The sequence below is a fragment of the Nycticebus coucang genome, chromosome 22 (assembly GCF_027406575.1).
Source record: "Nycticebus coucang isolate mNycCou1 chromosome 22, mNycCou1.pri, whole genome shotgun sequence".
NCBI classification, from domain to species: domain Eukaryota; kingdom Metazoa; phylum Chordata; class Mammalia; order Primates; family Lorisidae; genus Nycticebus; species Nycticebus coucang.
In genome coordinates, this window is record NC_069801.1 from 28710621 (window position 1) to 28728840 (window position 18220).

The 18220-nt window shown below is 41.1% G+C and overlaps 1 protein-coding gene across 2 annotated transcripts; it reads right to left on the reverse strand.

Moving 5' to 3' along the window:
* Positions 1-392: 392 nt before the first annotated feature.
* Positions 393-17095, reverse strand: SFPQ (splicing factor proline and glutamine rich). 2 transcript variants are annotated; one of them, XM_053575258.1, is made up of 12 exons: positions 15723-17095; positions 14560-14748; positions 13684-13985; positions 13489-13584; positions 12784-12980; positions 12490-12574; positions 12020-12137; positions 10924-10972; positions 10720-10841; positions 1977-2024; positions 827-906; positions 393-485 (listed from the first exon to the last, which is right to left on the reverse strand). In XM_053575258.1, the coding sequence occupies exons 1-10, from the start codon at positions 16548-16550 to the stop codon at positions 2001-2003; spliced, it is 2010 nt and encodes a 669-aa protein (XP_053431233.1). In that variant the 5' UTR covers positions 16551-17095; the 3' UTR covers positions 393-485; positions 827-906; positions 1977-2000. The 2 variants fall into 2 exon arrangements, with proteins under 2 accessions (XP_053431233.1, XP_053431232.1); XM_053575257.1 differs by having other exon boundaries at positions 1977-8334.
* Positions 17096-18220: the final 1125 nt, after the last annotated feature.

Below are 18220 nucleotides of genomic sequence, written 5' to 3' on the forward strand. Positions count from 1 at the left end.
GTAGGCTGGCATGTTGGCTCACACCTTTAATTCTAGCACTCAGGGAGGTTGAAGTAGGTGGATCTATCACTTAAGCAAGAGACACCAAATGAAGCAACAGGATCTCTTAAGCCCAGAGTTTGAGGTTGCTATGAGTTATAATGCCAAGTAACTCTACCCAGGAGACAGGCTCTGTCTCGAAGCAAAAAACAAAAGGGCCACTGTGGCTCGCTGAGGTGAGTGGACTGTTTGAGCTCACGAGGTTGAGACCAGCCTGAGGAAGTAAGACCTGTCTCTACTAAAAATAGAAAAACTGAGGCAAGAGGATGACTTGATCCTGATTTGCAGGTTGCTGTGAGCTTGAGACTGTCTCAAAAACCAAACCAAACAAAACCCCACAAAACACAAATGGATAATTAGGATAATGTCTTTATTAATGACAAATTTGTTGTTCATTCTTCCTTAGACTCCTCATTACTGGTTTTCCGGACACAGCTCACCTTATCCTGTCAAATTAAAGGACATGATTACTCCAAGGAACATCAGGGTCATCCCCAATTCACAAACAGAACAGTATTTCTCAGTATCAACCAAGTGGATTTCCTAAGAAACTTTATCAATCAAGGAATGTGACTTTTGTACTACCTAAAAGTCCTTCTGAAGACCACTCAAGAATCATTCAACCTTATAAAATATAAACGTCTTAACACAGTAACTAAGAAAATGCTGTTAACCTGTTTGATGAAAACATTTCAAATTGTATATAAAACCAGCACATTGCACACCCCATGATTGCATTAATGTACACAGCTATGATTTAGTAAAAAAAAAAAAAAAATCAGCTTACCTAGATACTTTGTCAGTCTAACAACTTGTAGATTTCCTTCTTGGCTCATGCTGTCTGATGTCTTGAAAATAACTATCCACCTATAATTGAAAATATTTAGCATATTACATTTTATTTTTCAACAGTATGTACTTTTCTTGGCATTGGTTCCAATCAACTATTTATTTTTGCCTTGTTAATTGCTTAAATTCTGGTCCACACCAACGTTATACTCTTATTTTTCTTCACATGTACTTATGTAATTTTCCCTCCTCCCACCACTGACAGTTACTCCTCTACCATTTACAGCTTTAAAAAGAATCATGGAGATTTTGAATGGGTATAAAATTGAATTTAGTGTACTGAAAATACATTCTCCATTAATTCAAGTTTTCTGTTCTATGACTATTAGATAAAAAAAAAAAAAAAAAATATGCTGGTTAAGTGTCACTTTGTGGCCCTTGGTAGAGTGCAGCTCAGGGCAACCTCCAGCTCTTGGGCTTAGGTGATTCTTTTGCCTCAGCCTCCCGAGTAGCTGGGACTACAGGCGCCTGCCACAACACCTGGTTATTTTTTTGTTGCAGGTTGGCCAGGGCTGGGTTCAAACCCATCACCCTTGGTGTCCTACTCACTGAGCCACAGGCACCGCCCTATTTTTTATTTTTCCATTTCTATTTTTATTTTTTTAGAGACAAGGTCTTGCTCTGTCACACAGGTTAGTAGTGTAGTAGCTTATCACATTATCACTGAAACCAAACTCCTGGCCCAAAGTGATTCTCCTGCCTTAGCCCCATTAAGTAGATGGCATCAACAGGTATACACCACTTCTGCTAGTTTTTTTATTTTTTGATAGAGTTAGGGTCTGACTCTGTCTCACACTGGTCTGGAACGCCTGAGCTGAAGCAATCCTATCTCAGCCTTCCAGTGGTAGGATTACAGGTGTGGGCCACTGTGCCAAGCCTATTTTGACATTTTTTAATAATAAATATCCCCTTTCTCAATCACACATAACACCTATTTTCCAAACAAGAAATACAGGGATATTACCTCAGGAAAAGTAACCATAAAAAAGTTTCACCCCACATAGCTAAATCAAACTATTTTAACCATTAAGCAGAAAATAAATAGCACTCATAATCCTCTGGAGGTTAAGATTACCGAGACAACTTACTTCAAGTGAATGAGCACTCCAGTATCAGCCAACATCAATCATTCTTACCTAAAGAATAATAAGAAAAAGTTAATATATAAGACAAGGGTATAAAATAAAGGTCTGAAAATGCTAGTCAACTTCAAAATTTAAAGAGTAAAATTCCAGAGACAGATTGGGGGTAAGTTACAGCTTAAAAAAATAGGAAGAAACTTTATGGGTGAAAAAAATCTAAAATTATTCTTACATAATGTAGTTAAGTAGACACCTGAATTAAAATGAAAACTGTATCTTCTTTAAAATGTAAAAGCCTAACTCCTATTTTCACCAGTCTGAGCACAATGAAGTTTGACTGCAACCCAAAATATACTATCCCTTATGTGAAGGTATGTGACAACATTTACCTCACCAAGTGAGTTTGAACATCAACTCTGTTTTCATATAAAAGCACATACTCTGCTCCCTATTCAAGTGTGTCTTCCATTCTCAGGTGGGCTGGCCACCTTCATCAGGAATCCTCAAGAGTTCCCTATCCCTTCCCAAAGTACACAACACTGCAGTAGTTACCCTGCAATCCTATTTTTCTCATTCTTTCCCCCAAAGTCCTCACTAAGTTTTAGGTCAGGACAGGAAAGCTATGCTGTAACTGGGACAGCAAGGAACCAAGCTGTTCTGAGGGAGAAGACCTTCACTTTCTCTATATGCCTGGCAGGGCCACAGTGCACAAAAACAGAAGATCAGCCTTAATTCAAGTTGTAGGTTTTCCTTCCACCCTGTATCGTTACTGCCAAGGGTATATGAGTTAAGAGTTCCCTGTTGCACATGTACCATCCATAAGGGATACTATATCGTTTTGCATTCCCTCCCAAATTCTCCAGATTATCCTATTCTGCATCCAGCCCCTTTTTTCACTCTCAAAAAAAAAAAAATCTTTTCAGCACTGGTGTTCAAAAGCAATGTTTTATGGCTGATGGTTTACCACCAACTGTTGAGATTTCCACAATTGAGTCTTAAAAATTGCCAATCATTATCTAGCAGCAATGACAGATGATTAGGAGCAGTCAAATCCTCTGAATTATTTCCCTAATAGGCAGCCATTTGAGAACTGCACTAGCTGACAGCACTGAAACATTATCAGCTAAAGCCAAAACCAAATGAAGGCCCAGAACAAGCATCCTGGCTCTCTAAAACCTGTCCAAAATCTTTCAGGGAAAGGCAGTAAATGCAGGACTGTGAATCATGTCACTGCAGCTGACAATGATTAACAATAGGAGACATGCAACCCCCATTAAGATTAAAAGTCCAAAACTAATCACACGCATCTCTTCATTGGGGAAGTGAGACTGCTATGCATTCTTTGTAGGTTTGCAACCTTGCATGAAGAGCACCCATTGCATTTCTTTCATCTTTGAGAAAGCACCGGTATCTGTTCCAAGGGCCTAACAGTACGAAAATGCATTCTGGCATCACAACTCTGAACTCAAAACTTTGTGTCATTAAAAAGAATTTTGGTTTGTAGCAGGAAAAGATTATGAAATACAATGCAAGCACCTCGGCATAGCATTACTGAAAGCCACTGAAATTCCCAGCTTTTGGACTGAGTACTTCTTAAAAAACTCACTTGTACTAAGATTCACAATTTTTAGCTACATATAAACTAGTAAGACTTAAGTCACAAATTTCTCATTCCCAAGTGCAAAAGACTAATCATCTTGAAGTGAGCAGAATAAAGCAAAATTAGCCCCCCAACCCCATGATGTTCCTTTAGTCCATACATTATACTAAGTACAATCTCTGAAAATTGTTGCTGACTGGTAAGAAATAAGCCTGAGCTTTTGTTTCTAAATGTCCAAACACTAAACCCCCGGTAGCAAGCATTGGCCACCGATTTAATGGATTACGACATAGAAAACCCCCATCAGGGTTCCATGCAATTTAGTGATACTCAATGTCACTAGTACTCGGCATTATGTTTGATTTGCATATTATAAACATAGGAGAGCTAAACTAGTTATCATTTGCTGTTTCATCTACCAAGAGTCTAGGAGAGTCAAAAGTTGTTGGCTTTAATGGACTACATAAAGTACAAATCTGTCCCCACCTTATGAACTGCTTGCCAAAGAGTAAGCTATTTTTCTTGATACAATGCAAGAAAATTCTCAGTCAGGAAGAGTTTCACCGGTATTTATGCAAAATAAGCCCAACTTTCAAGTTACAAAGCAGAAAGCATTTACATGAAAGCTATTTCTCATGCACACTAGCTAAGAACCAATTCAGAGACCAAAGTTAAGTTGGATTGAGGTCTGGAACAAGTAATGCAAAGGTTAAGTCCTAAGCAACAAAAGAAGGTGCTTTTGAAGACTTACGTTTTCTTACAAAACACTGTGTACTGTAACATATCCCTAAAGCTAAGGGAGCCAAATTCAAAATGCTACTCTGAACATATGCAGTGATCCTACAGAATACGACGAATCTTATGATTGGGAATGATTCCCAACACGTATTCAACTGTAGGCAAGCCAATCTTCCACACCAACTTCCCCCAGATTTAGAGTATAGACATATTTAGACAAGTCACATAACTTGAACTATTCACATTAGATTCCCATCTAAGCCCAAGTTAGTAGCAAAGGTGTTTCCATGGAGCCCATGTTTTTTTTTAAAAAAAAGTTATCACATTACAAAAAAAATCTGTACTTTTTAGTCTTAATTCACTCAACTTGCAGAATTACCAAGATTGCATAATGAAATTATTGATATTGCCAACCTCTGGGCAGGTCAGTTTGCTACAATAGATACTAATTATCACATGCTACATACACAGTCCATGTCAAAGTGCTAAAAGCACTCTAGTTCCCAAGTATGGTTTGGTTCCCTCATCCCCCACACCACTGATGTTTTTCATGTCATCTTCAGTTACAGTGCAACTAAAGAAAACCACACAACTGAGTCAGATATACCAGAGTCAAGTTTGCACTTTTTATATGAGAACTGCAACAGCACTGAATTCTGCCTAACAAATTACAGCTCTAACCCCAAGCCCACGCAGTTTTGATAAGCTAACTTCACCATACAAGTTTTGGTGCTGCACTGTAATTTCATTGTCAGAAGTGTGATGTCAGAATGCCCACGGAATAAAAGTACATAGCAAGTCACCAAGTTAGATTATATTGCTTGTTACCTACCTGTATGCAGTCGGCAATGAGAATCTTGGAGCAAGCAGGAATACTACATCCGGGTCCTAATGTCCATTGCCATTTGCGGTACTACGTTCCTCACAGTTACGCACTGCAGAAATGCTGGCTAAATGTAGTTATGTAGCAGGCCACTACTTTAATAGTGCACAATTGCAGTCCAAGAATACCAGAAAACATTCCGCCACAACTTCGTGGCTTGCCCAAGAAAAGCCAAGTATCTAAATTTTTATCTGCCATAATATGCCACTTACAAAAATTGCACAGGCGTAACATTACAATTTCCCAAATTGCTATCTGTTTATATTAGTTGTATAATACATCTATAAAGAGTGGTGGTGTTCATAGTACTTCTCAGGAGTATAATCAATGTTCTAACAAAGAGGATTATGGTTTCACTAAGTAATGTTGAGCTAGTGGGTTTAAGCTTATAAGATACCTATTAAATACACTGAGGTGGTTTTGGAGAATGCAGTTTTTATTAAAGATTAGGAAACAAGTTTAAAAACAACCAGTGTTCCTCTTAAAAAAAAATGAGAGAAAGAGAAGAGGAAATGGGGTAAGTGGTTTTCTTTGAATGAGAAAAATGGCTAAAGTACTTCAAAATTATTGCCTTCCCTTTCCCACCCCAAGTTTCATATCAACTTTTAGGAAACTACTTTATTAAGATGATTTAAATTCACATTAAGCTAAGTATCATATACATTGCAAGACTTACTGAAAGTCTATTTGAGTAAGCTTACATACAACCCTTGGTAACTGATAAGTCAAATGTCATTTGAAAACTAAGCAACATTATTTGCTAAACAACGTTTAGCAATTCTATATAGCCCACAAGGGTAACAAAAGCCACAACTTTCAGGAAATTATCCATTAGCATCTTTCACCACTCTTCAAAGGTACAATCTACCAAAAGCTTATTTTAGGGGTCTGTGCCAGCATCCCTTATAAAGAAAGGCATGTAATCTGAAAAATAAACTGAAACATTAATTTTATAGGCAGATTTTCCCATTTCCCCACCAGCCCCCACCCACCCACAATTCAAATTCACCCTCTGTGGGTGTCCCATGAACACCCCTTATTTTGTCATTAGTAGAGTCCCTACTGTACAATTCAACCAAACTATCATGGACTCCTTTCAAATCAAGACCTGTTTCCATACAGAAAATCTCTTGTATCACCAATTTAATGACTTGGGATAAAACCGCCTCATTGATATAATTATGGTAAATGAAGGCAGAACTACTTATTCCGAGTGTGTTGGTGGACAGAAATAATAAGCATATTTTCTGATGATATTCTCTCCCTTAATTATAGCACACCATGTACCTATCAGTCATACAACCAGAATTTGGAGAGATGCCTTTATACTCTAATAGAGTACTAGTGTATTACCCTGTTTCCTATGCAGAAAGTGCTCAGTTGTTTCAACAATAGATTCCCTTTTGTACTCAGGCACAATACTATAAACCTTCAGCATATTAACAAAGGTTTGATTGAGAATTTTTCTTTTGCCAATTAGCACCAAGAACAGAGGTGAAAGGAGGAAGACACATTCCATAGTAAGAGTTCTATATAATGTAGATTTGAATGGAACATACCTAAGAACCAGGCCAAACCACTCAATTACTTTACCTACTGTTAGGAAGTTGTTCCCCTAACATATTTACACTGGGAAATCAGGCTCCTACTGAACTCACAGGCAAGAGTAAACCATCTACTTTAATAGTCAGAAAGTCTCTTTTGTTCTAATGGAAATTCAATGAAGTTGACAATTAACTGACAACACCATCGAAACATTCCAAAGCTTTATGTTGCGAATAAGGGATATTTGTACTGCGTAGCATGAGCAACTCTCTCCAGATTTAGTGCTACATCAAAAGGAAACTATGTAAAAACAAGTTAACAAATTTATAACAATGGTTATCTGCAAACCTATTTGTTATTAACAGTCACCACTAGCTCTTAGAAAAGAGAACCAATAGATTTTTATAGTCCTACACATTTTGCCTAACAGAAGTAGCACAAGGAGATGTAAAAGTTGCAGAGCACAATGTATATATAATACAGCTAAACCTACTTCATGGTGACTAAACCGTATTTTAAAGTTTGATTTTTCAAACTAAACCCCACCTTTATAAATCACTTGAAGTAATACATGAAAAGGCTTCATGTTTAACAATCTTTAATTCAAATGTAAAAGTTCAATACAAGCCATTTGTAGGGCTTGGGATTTGTTCTTTTAAAAACAAGAAATGGGGAAATGCAACAAAATGTTCTTTCCACTTTTCAAAAACTTTCAAGGAAAGGATAGAGCATAGGGCCATAAAATATCCATTTAACCAAATCCACTTTCACCCCCTACAAGTCTTACACCCATTCCATAATCTTAATACATATTCCTGAATGAAGATTTACAGTTCAGCTTTGCTTACATAACCATTAAAAATACTTAGCACCAGCTTGCTTCCTATAATGCCAAACAAATGATAACACTACTTCAATGTGCATTCCTTCTTTTTTTAAAACAAGGGGGAATAGTTATTTGTGGAAAGCAGTATTTAGCCTCCAGATACATTTCCCAGAAATGGCATATGCCATTCAAAGGCCTAGACATTCTCATGCTTTCAAAGTGGAATACCTAGCCTAATGTGCATAGAAGCATGAATGGCAAAGTTGAAGATCAATATTATAACTTGAAGATCAATATTAGAACTATTTTTCTATTTATTTGAAGCACAGTAAAAAAAAAAAAAATGGTACACTTTGGAAATTCAGTGGCACAAGGTACAACTGCCATAACTTGAGGGACATTATACAGTTAAAAAAAAAAAAAAAAAGGAAATAAAAAGGAAAAAAATTCTCCTGTTTCAAACACTGCATTACATAATTTTACCTGCCCAAACAGACCATTTACAAATATCAGGTCAATAAACTGCTAACATCCATAAAAAGGTAGCTTTCTTACTAAAATGCAAGAATTTAAAAGATAGGTATCTAAACAAGAAAAGACAAAAACAAACTGGAATGAAGCCTAGGTATCACATCTAAAATCGGGGTTTTTTGTTTGGGCCTTCATACTCTTCTCTCCCTCTACCATATCCTGCTGGAGTTCCAGGCCCCATTCCTCTAGGACCCTGTCCACCCACAGGCCCCGCACCTCCCTGCCCAAAGCGCTCAGTACGCTATTGTTAACAGTAATTAACAGTTCATTATATGTAGTTGATGTCCATGTGTGTTAAGTAAATATTTTAGAAGGTTCCGTAGTCAACGTTCGTCGATACAATCACCAATGAGTCGATCCACAGGTACCGGGAACATAGAAAGGAAAAAAGGGTAATTTGAAAATTAGTTTACGATAATACATGCCTTGTGGTATGTTCCCACTTGAGCCATTCTCATACACCTGTTTCAAAGAATAGATCTTCCCTGTAGTGCTAAAAAATTTAAGAATTAGTGCAGATGTGAAAATCCATTCCAAAATGAGTTCTAAGAAATTTCACATCAGATTAACCCACTGAAAAGCTTGCAAACTCTCACTTTCAAGGTCTGAACAGGAATTTTAACTTCCAAGTAAGCCTAAGAAGCCCAACCAGACAGATTCAATTCACTCAATGAAGTGACAAAGACCTACTCACCAGTTAGTGGCATGTGCTGCTTAAGAAACCTTGTGCTTTTTCAAGATCTTAAGACACATCTGCTAAGTTGCAGAAATCTTAAAAGGTTGAGTTTTAATAAAATGCTACCAGACTACAAAAAGAAAAAGCATAAAAGACTAACAGATTTAGTCACTTAACCGGCACAGTAACTTGATCGAAAAAACTTGTGTTGCCACATTCATAGGTATTACACCTTCAAAGCCATCACTATTATAACCAGAGACAATTAGGTTCACAGGACTATTCTACATTGTTGCAAATTGAATGCCCACCTTCACGTCAGCCCACCTTTTCCCTTAGGTCTTTGGAAAGTGCACTCTGCTGTAATTCCTTGTTTTAGAGACCTCCCAAATGGTGTTAACACTAAAGTGACTGCAATAAAGCAGTGAGTAACCTCCTTATTCCATCTAGTTTTAGGTACTTCTAGACTTAACATAGGAAGCATATGTACCCAAATAGCAGAACCCTGCAGGTATGCAAACACAGAAGCCTACACTGTCTAATTCCATTTAGAACAAATCCATTACTAAAAGTATTACTCCAAAGCAAAACTAAAAGGGCATTAGAGTTTATTCTTACATAACCTCAACATTTTTGTTTTACAAAATACTATAAACTGAGCTATATGAAAAAACTAAACCTCAATCCTTTATTTTTACAAATCTTAATTATAGGAGTTTTTGCGCATTGTACTGTCATATCACTAAGAACTAAAAGGTAAGTTTTGAGGGTTTCGTGGTAATCCTGAATAGCTGAGAACCCAGAAGCTACCTGTTACCTATAATACAGAACCTTTAATTGTAGGATCATGTCAAATTAGATTTTAAAGTTTGATACATACCCAACAATCTGTCTTTAGAAAGCAAATAAACCAAAGTATTACCCTACATATTTTAAAAATTCAATTTCAAGGAACCTAACAATACTACATTTTACCCAACCAGCCATTTACAATTCTAACTTTAATTCTCAAAAAACCATAGGCAGATTTTAAATAGGTGAGGCCCTCCACTAAATCCTTATATTTCTATTCATAAGTGAATCTTATGAGCCACACTGCAGCTTCCCCTCCTTTGCCAAATACCTGTAGGTGAACTAAATCAGATTCAAGTCAGCTGTAAAAGCCCACTTCTGAACCCACCAAATTTCAGTCCTCAAGATTTGTAGTGCCCTAATGCAGCCACTTTTACCAATTCACTTGATTGTTCTAAACCCTCTGCTGAACAGGCTATCTGTACAGCTAAAACATGATAGCATCAAGAAGTTTCTGATCAAATGCACACTACTAGTATGCTTTAATATAATTGATTTTTGCTACCGTGTAGCAAAATAGAGATGAGTTTGTTTTAGAAGGTACACCTACAGACAGGCCCAACAGATGGGAAACGACGAGTCAAAACAGTCAATTCCCTTTTCATGGGATAGAAGCCACACCAAATATAGGTCAAAGTCCTAATAGTCACTAAAGCATGCCTAAAGCTACAAACTACAAGTCTGATTCCTACTTATGGCAAATACCAGCTTAAAGAATGACAGTTTGCCATTTGATCACTTTCACTTGGATGTAGAATAATCAGATATATTATCTAGCATCTAGAATTTAGATTCACCATGCACTGGAGTTCAAAAGCTCCTAAACCTACTATTGCCAAAGATAATTCCACATACTAACAGCATTGACTTCTCATTGGCAACCATATGTTTAGGTTACCAACACTGAATTCTATGTTGCCAAAGTATTCCTCAATTATTACATATTTATGTATGACAGGGAAAACTCAGAGGGTCCAGTCACCTACTTTAAAAAAACAACAATTAAAAAAAAAAAAAAAAAAAAAAAAAAAACAGAAAACACACGTAAGTTGTGAAAATGAGATTTTCCTTGGTACTAGGTCCCACAAGATACATTACCATGTCGCTTCCCATCATGGAACCACTCATAGTTGCTGGTGGAACTCCAGGATTAGCTTCATAACCTATGCCACCACCACCACCTAGAGGTGGAAATTTCTGGCCTCCTGAACCATAGGGATCTAGGAAACAAAAATGGTGGTTACAAATCCACCAGAATACTGCTCTCTAATGATGTATTTTAAATTTAATTTTCATATTTACCTCCCATGTTCATTGTTCCTCCAGCACCCATTCTCATGTCTCTTTCTCTCTGAAAGAAAAAATCTCTCTTATACGTGCCCTATACTTATACCAAGTATTATTTAGGGTATCAAAACTTCAATATTCTGGGTGGCACCTGTCGCTCAGTGGGTAGAGCGCTGGCCCCAGCCAAACTGCAACAAAAAATAGTTGGGTGTTCTGGCGGCCGCCTGTAGTCCCAGCTACTCGGGAGACTGAGGCAAGAGACTCACCTAAGCCCAGGAGCTGGAGGTTGCTGTGAGCTGTGATGCCACAGCACTATCTACTGAGGGTGATAAAAGTTAGACTGTCTCAAAAAAAAAAAAAAAAAAAAAAAAAGACTTTAATATTCTGAAAACTAAGGCTAGAGTCAATTACCTAAAGACCTATAAAACTTCCTAGCCAATGAAATCTTTTGGACCATAGGAACAGCTAAACAGATAAATAATAGCAATCAAACACAATACAGTTGTAAAAAAAAAAAAGAGTCTCATTTTGTCACCCTCAGTAGAGTACCGTGGTGTCATAGCTCACAGCAACCTCTAAGCGATTCTCTTGCCTCAACCTCCCTAGTAGCTTGGACTACAGGCACCTGCCACAACATCGGCTATTGTTGTAGTTGTCATTGTTTAGCAGGCCTGGGCTAGGATCAAACCCACCAGCCCTGGTGTATGTGGCCAGCGCCCTAACTAGTGAAGTACAGGTGATGAGCCAAGATGTTAAGAGACAGGTCTTACTCTGCTGCCCAGGAGGAGTGCACTACCACAGCTCATTGTAACCTGGAACTCCTGGACTCAAGTGATCCTTCCGCCTCAGCCTTCAGAGTAGTTAGTACTACAGAGGCAAGCCATGCACCCACCTAATTTTTCTTTTTTGGTAGAGAGAGTAGTTGCCCAGGTTGGTCTTAAATTCCTGGCCTCAGTAATCCTCCCACCTCAGCCTACCAAAGTGTTGGTATTATAGGCATGGTGACCATGCATGCACAGATATTTTACATTTAACTGAGCAAAATTCCCTTCTGGGTACCTAAAAGTCCTATGGGTAACTCCAATCAGATTGGCAACAAACGCTGACTTACTGGATCCATGTAGCCCATTCGACTGTAACTTTCCTCTCTTTGGCGCCTCATTTGTTCTTCCATCTCACGTTGACGAATCATCATCTCTTCCTCCCTTCTACGTCGTTCCTCTTCTTGCCTGGAAAATATTCATCAAGATATTTAAACCTAAGTGTTACCTACATTTTCTAAAATTCAATTGGAAGAAAGTCTTAAGTTTGCCTAAGAACTTTAGAAAATCTAATTTACGAATAAAAAAAAATAAAAACTAGGAACAACTGGAAGTACATAGCATTAAACATATTCTGGCCAAGAAAACAAGCTTTATTAATGACAATCTTATTCTCTCCTCCATTACAAGTGTTAAACCAACCTTTAACTTCTCTGTATATTTACTTAACCTAACTCTCCTAAGATTAAATATATCTTTTTTGTCAAAAGGTTAGAAAAATCATTCAGAATAATAAAGGCTTAATTTAATAAAGTTTTACCTCAATTGCATTTCTTTACGTTTCTGCATTTCTTGATTATGAAGTTCTTCCATGCGTCTTAATTCTTCCTGCCGTCTCATCAGATCTGAATATTGGAAAATGGTATTTTGGATTCACATTAATGAGGCTCTAAAAAGTTCAGAAAGCAACTGATCTTCTCTACTTAACAAATGCAAACATTGTAACCTAATTCTTTGTACCTTCAAATTAGCCTGAAACAACTTGGAAAAAATAAAAAAAAGAAAAAGAAAGCAACTGATCCCATTAGCAAAGTTCACATAGAAGACTTTTTACCTTGGCGCAAAAGATTTGCCTGATGTTCATGGTAAGCATCTTCCATTTCACTTTCCAATTTGTCTTTTGCATCCTTCATATTTTTTTCAACTTGTTCCCTTTGCTGTTTTTCCATTTCATCCAAGGACTTCCATCGCTGAGAATACTCATACTCAAATGTGCCATGCTGGGCAAAACGAGGAGGAGTTTCTCTCTCCCTAATAATACACGAAAATAAACATGAACTGATTTGTGAATGCATTTACCAAGAACTATTACCTGATCTCCCTTAAAATACTGGTCTTTTCCTGGATCTATCACTTGGAAGGAATACAAAAGGGAAAAACTACTTTGATTTATATAAACTATTTTTACAACAAAGAGAATGATACATTAACAAAAAACATGGGCACTAGAAATAAAACCTACATTCCTGATTCCCCAAGTCTGTCTTCCTCTATAGCCAAAGTTAATTTTTTCAATCCATAAAAATGCAATTCATGCCATTGTTACAAGGATGAGAACAGGACTGCATATGAATGTGCCTACCTCCGAAACAAAAGCTATGTGAATAAGAACTTCAACATTGCAAACTTTCTGAGCCCGAGATTTTTATCAATAGCCGTATCAAATAATTTGGCATATTTTAAGCAAAATTGAAAAGTAACTACAGCAAGTTCTTTTTTGCACTAAATTTTAAAACTGCCAAAATTTAACCAATCTTACTTTTGATACATTGGATTCTTCTGTGCAAGTTTTTCAGGAAGACCATCTTCATCATCTAATTGTTCAAGTGGTTCCACAATAACCGGACGAGGAGTTCTAGTAACAAAAATGATTCCATCTTAACTATGTTCTAGTTTTACAACAACCGTTTCATGTTAATAAATAGAAATTACTAGAATTAAAAAGACAACTTACGTTGTTAGTAAGAAAACACCTTCACTGCACCGTTCAAATGCTTTCCTTGCTGCTGGTTTAGAAGCAAATTCAACAATGCCTTTCCCTGTAGATCTTCCACGATCATCCACAATTACAACAGCCCTTTCAATAGGACCAAATTGGCTAAAAGCTTCTTCCAACAGTTCATTGGAAACGTAAGGTGAAAGATTACGAACAGAAAGGGCAGCAGCATGTGTGGCAAAACGAACTCGAAGCTGTCTACCTCTCATGGGCGTGTCATCAAGTTCAGCTTTGGCAATTTCAGCCAAGGCTCTAGACTCCTGTCAAGTGTGAGAGACATCCATGTTAAGGAGATCAAAATTGTTAATGCCCAAGCCCAGTTCAAACATTGTCTCTTCAGGCAATGATGCAACTCAGAAGCAGCTTTGTCTATACTATCTTCCTTTTCTTAGATACCAACAACCACCCATTATATAGCAGTTATTTTTTTTTTTTTTAATTTTTTTTTTTGTAGAGACAGTCTCTCACTTTATCGCCCTCGACAGAGTACCGTGGCCTCACACAGCTCACAGCAACCTCCAACTCCTGGGCTGAAGCGATTCTCTTGCCTCAGCCTCCCCAGTAGCTGGGACTACAGGCGCCCGCCACAACGCCCAGCTATTTTTTGGTTTGCAGTTCAGCCGGGCTGGGTTTGAACCCGCCACCCCCGGTATATGGGGCTGGCGCCCTACCCACTGAGCCACAGGCGCCGCCCTATTTGTTTTTTAAGAACTAAAGACTAGCTTGTTCTCTACTGTTTAAAGCCAAGCTTTTCTTTTTTTGGGGGGTGGGGTGGGGTGGGGAATGGAGGAACCACCCTTTTAATTCCAAATAAAATCCAATAATCACACTCACGAGTTTAATAAATCCAAATCCTTTGCCTTTGTTTATAAAAACTTCTCCCGGTTCTCCGTATTTAGCAAATAGTCTTTTGAATTCATCCTCTGTGATATCAGCAGGTAGATTCCCAACAAACAAACGACAGCGCTGTGTGTAAGTTTTCTCTCCAGGCCTCCTCAAGAGAGACAAGTTGGCTTTAAACCCCTAATGAAAAAGGAAATTTTCAAACACCAGTTACCTATGAAAGTATAAAACCCCCAAAATAACTTTTTGTTTTCCTGAAACAGAATGTGTTGCCAGCTGTTTTTCTGATCCCTTTAGTCAAAAATCAAGGCTTTACTTATTTGAATTTTTTTTGAGACAGAACCTCACTCCTGCCCCAGGCTATAGAGTGTGGTAAGGTCAGCCTAGTTTAGGGCAACCTCTAACTCCTGGGTTCAAGCGATCCTCATGCCTCAGTCTCCCTAGTAGCTGAGAATACAGGAGTCCAGCACAACAACCAGCTACTTTTTTAATTTTTAGTAGAGACGGGATCTCACTCTTGCTCAAGCTGGTCTCAAATTTCTAAGCTCAGGCGATCCTCGGCCTCCCAGGGTGCTATGATTGCAGGCCTGAGCCTGTGATTATTAATGACTATTCTATCATCGAAAAGGAAGCCCAATCATCGAGAATGCTCGAGGACAGATACTTCCCCTAAAAGTAGACCACACCATCCACGTGGAGTATCCTGAGTAATCTAAATCGTAATACAGAGGAAAATCAAAACACAACAAACCACAAAACCTAAACCCCGCCGTCACCCGCACGACTTGCGCCCGTGCTCTCAAGACAGGAAACGCCCGGTTGCCTCCAGCCCTGCACTTCACACTCTGCACTACCCCCGTTCTCAAGGCTCGGTTAGCTCCCACAAGGCCCATCCCCGCCGCCCCGCGCTTCCGTCTGAAAGGCCACCCTCGCCTGCTCTTCCCGTCCGCGCCAGGCCGAGCACAGAGCGCGGCGGCCAATCCCGGGCCGACTGGCGGCCCCGCCCCCGCCCAGCTTCGCTGGCCGCCCCGCCCCCGCGCGCAGGCGCCCCTTCCGGCGGCCGACAAAATGGAGGCCCCGGCACGGGGGCGGGGGCGAGCAGGGGGCCGCCGCCATCTTAGGGGAGCCGACGCGTCGCCGTCCGAGGCGCTCACCTCCGAGTCCGAGATCTTCTCCTCGCTGCGGCCGCCGGGCCCGCCGGGCGGAGGCCCCTGGTGGTGCTGCTGGTGGTAGGGCGGGTGATGCTGACGGCCTCCCCGGGGCTCCCCGCCGCCTCGGTGCGGCGGCTTGGGGTGGCCGCCGGGCGTGCTCAGGCCGGGACCGCCTCCGGGCTTCGGCCCGCCAGGCATTTTGCCGCCCTTGGGGCCGCCGGGGCCTGGGCCCTGCTTAGGTCCCGGGCCCGGGCCCGGACCCCCGGCGGGCGGAGGCGGCGGGCCCCCGGCCTGCGGGGGAGTGGTCGGGACCCCGCCGCTCGGCGGGGCCGGTGGAGGCGGGCCCGAGGGAGCAGAGGTGACGGTGGGCGGCGGGGTCGGGGTAGGGCCTGGCCCGGGCCCTGGCGGGGCCCCGGAGGTCGGGGGAGTGGCAGGCGGGGCCGAGCTGGAAGCCGGCGGCGCGCTGCTTACGACCGGAGCGGGGCCGGGTCCCTGAGGAACGACGGGCTTGGACGAGTCCTGCGGCGGCGGCGGTGGCTGCTGCTGATGCGGCTGCGGGTGCGGCGGCGGCTGATGTGGTGGCGGCTGCTGTGGCGGAGGCTGCTGTGGCGGTGGCTGCTGCTGCTGCTGTTGGTGCGGAGGCGGTGGCGGGATCGGAGGCTTCGGGCCGCCCTGCCCGGGGCCGGGACCCAGGGGGCCCCGATTCTGACTGAGGCCCATGCCGGGCGGCGGTGAGCGGAAGTCGTGGAGGCCACCGCGGCCGCCGCCTCCTCCGCGCCGATGGAAGCCGCCACCGCCACCGCCGCGACTCCGAAACCGATCCCGAGACATGTCTGTGGTCAAGGGGCGGTCGAGGCAGAAGCGAAGAAGACGCTCAGGGAACGTGGAGGCCACCTTGCTTCTCACAAAATGGCGGATGACACAGGCAGCGCGCCGCCTTTGTCTTCTTCTTATATAGACCGGCTGGTATGGCCCCGCCTACTCCTCGATGGGCAGCTGTGATAGCCAATTGCAATTACAGTATTTGATGACACTAGATTGCAAACCGCTAATCTTTCCTGTTGGTTCCTGGATGAGGGGCGGGAGGCAAAGGAGGGGTTGAAGTTTCCAGTTGGCCAATGAACGGAGAAGGCGTAGGCTGTAGGCCACTATGATTTGCTGGGAGAAATTTGAATAAGTATGCCGGACCAATTTTCCCCTGAAAGCAAATACCCGAGCGAAGCCAGTTCCTGGGGGGGAAGTGTTCCGGGGCTGTTTTCATTCTTGATTGCCCATAGGGGTGATCTACTTAAATCTTTACCTAGAAAAATATATCTTTTCCAGTTCAAATTCGTAAAGTGAATGCCTACTATTTTCCGTACTTCGTGCTGGGCCAATAAAATTGGAGAAATAAAATCGCACCGATTTCAAACACAGTCTTACTGATTTTATTTTGGTATAAATTTTTCAATAAGCACGGTGGGCTCTTGGTTAAAATAATAGGAGAGCCCATGATTTCGTGTATCAGTAGTATCTACACGATATGGTTTCGCGCGTATGTTCTAATTTACAAACACAAATAACGGGGGGAAAAATTTTTTTTTATGAGACAGTCTCACTCTGTTGCCTTGAGTAGAGTGCTGTAGTGTCACAGCTCACAGCAACCTCAAACTCTTGGGCTCATGGAATCTTCTTGACTCAACCTTCCAAGCAGCAGGGATTACATTTATATGTGTAGTATAGCCAGGGTCTCTCTCTTGTTCAGGCTGGTCTCCAGCTCCTGAGCTTGAGGGATTCATCGCCTCAGCCTCCCTGAGTGCTGGGATTACAGGCCTGAGCCACAGCATTTTTCTTAATTCCACCGACACTCAACATTATATAAACAGAGGTCGGGCGCGGTGGCTCATGCCTGTAATCCTAGCACTCTGGGAGGTAGAGGCGGGAGGATTGCCTGAGCTCATGAATTCAAGGCTAGCCTAAGCCAGAATGACATCTCGTCTCTAAAAAAAATAGCCGGTAAGAAAGATGGAGACTTTACCTCTTTCATGTTTACATGGATGGAGTTGGAACATATTCTTCATAGTAAAGTATCTCAAGAATGGAAGAAAAAGTATCCAATGTACTCAGCCCTACTATGAAACTAATTTACAGCTTTCCTATGAAAGCCATAACCAATTATAACCTAAGAATATGGGGAAACGGAGGGGAGGGGAGGGGAGGGAGAGGATGGATGGAGGGAGAGTAATTGGTGGGACCACGTCTATGGTGCATCTTACAAGGGTACATGTGAAACTTACTAAATGTAGAATATAAATGTCTTAACACAATAATTAAGAAAATGCCAGGAAGGCTATGTTAACGAGTGTGATGAAAACATGTCAAATGATATATAAAACCAGTGTATGGTGCCCCATGATTGCATTAATGTACACAGCTATGATTTAATAATAAAAAATAATAATAATAGGGTGGCGCCTATGGCTCAGTGAGTAGGGCGCCGGCCCCATATGCCGAGGGTGGCG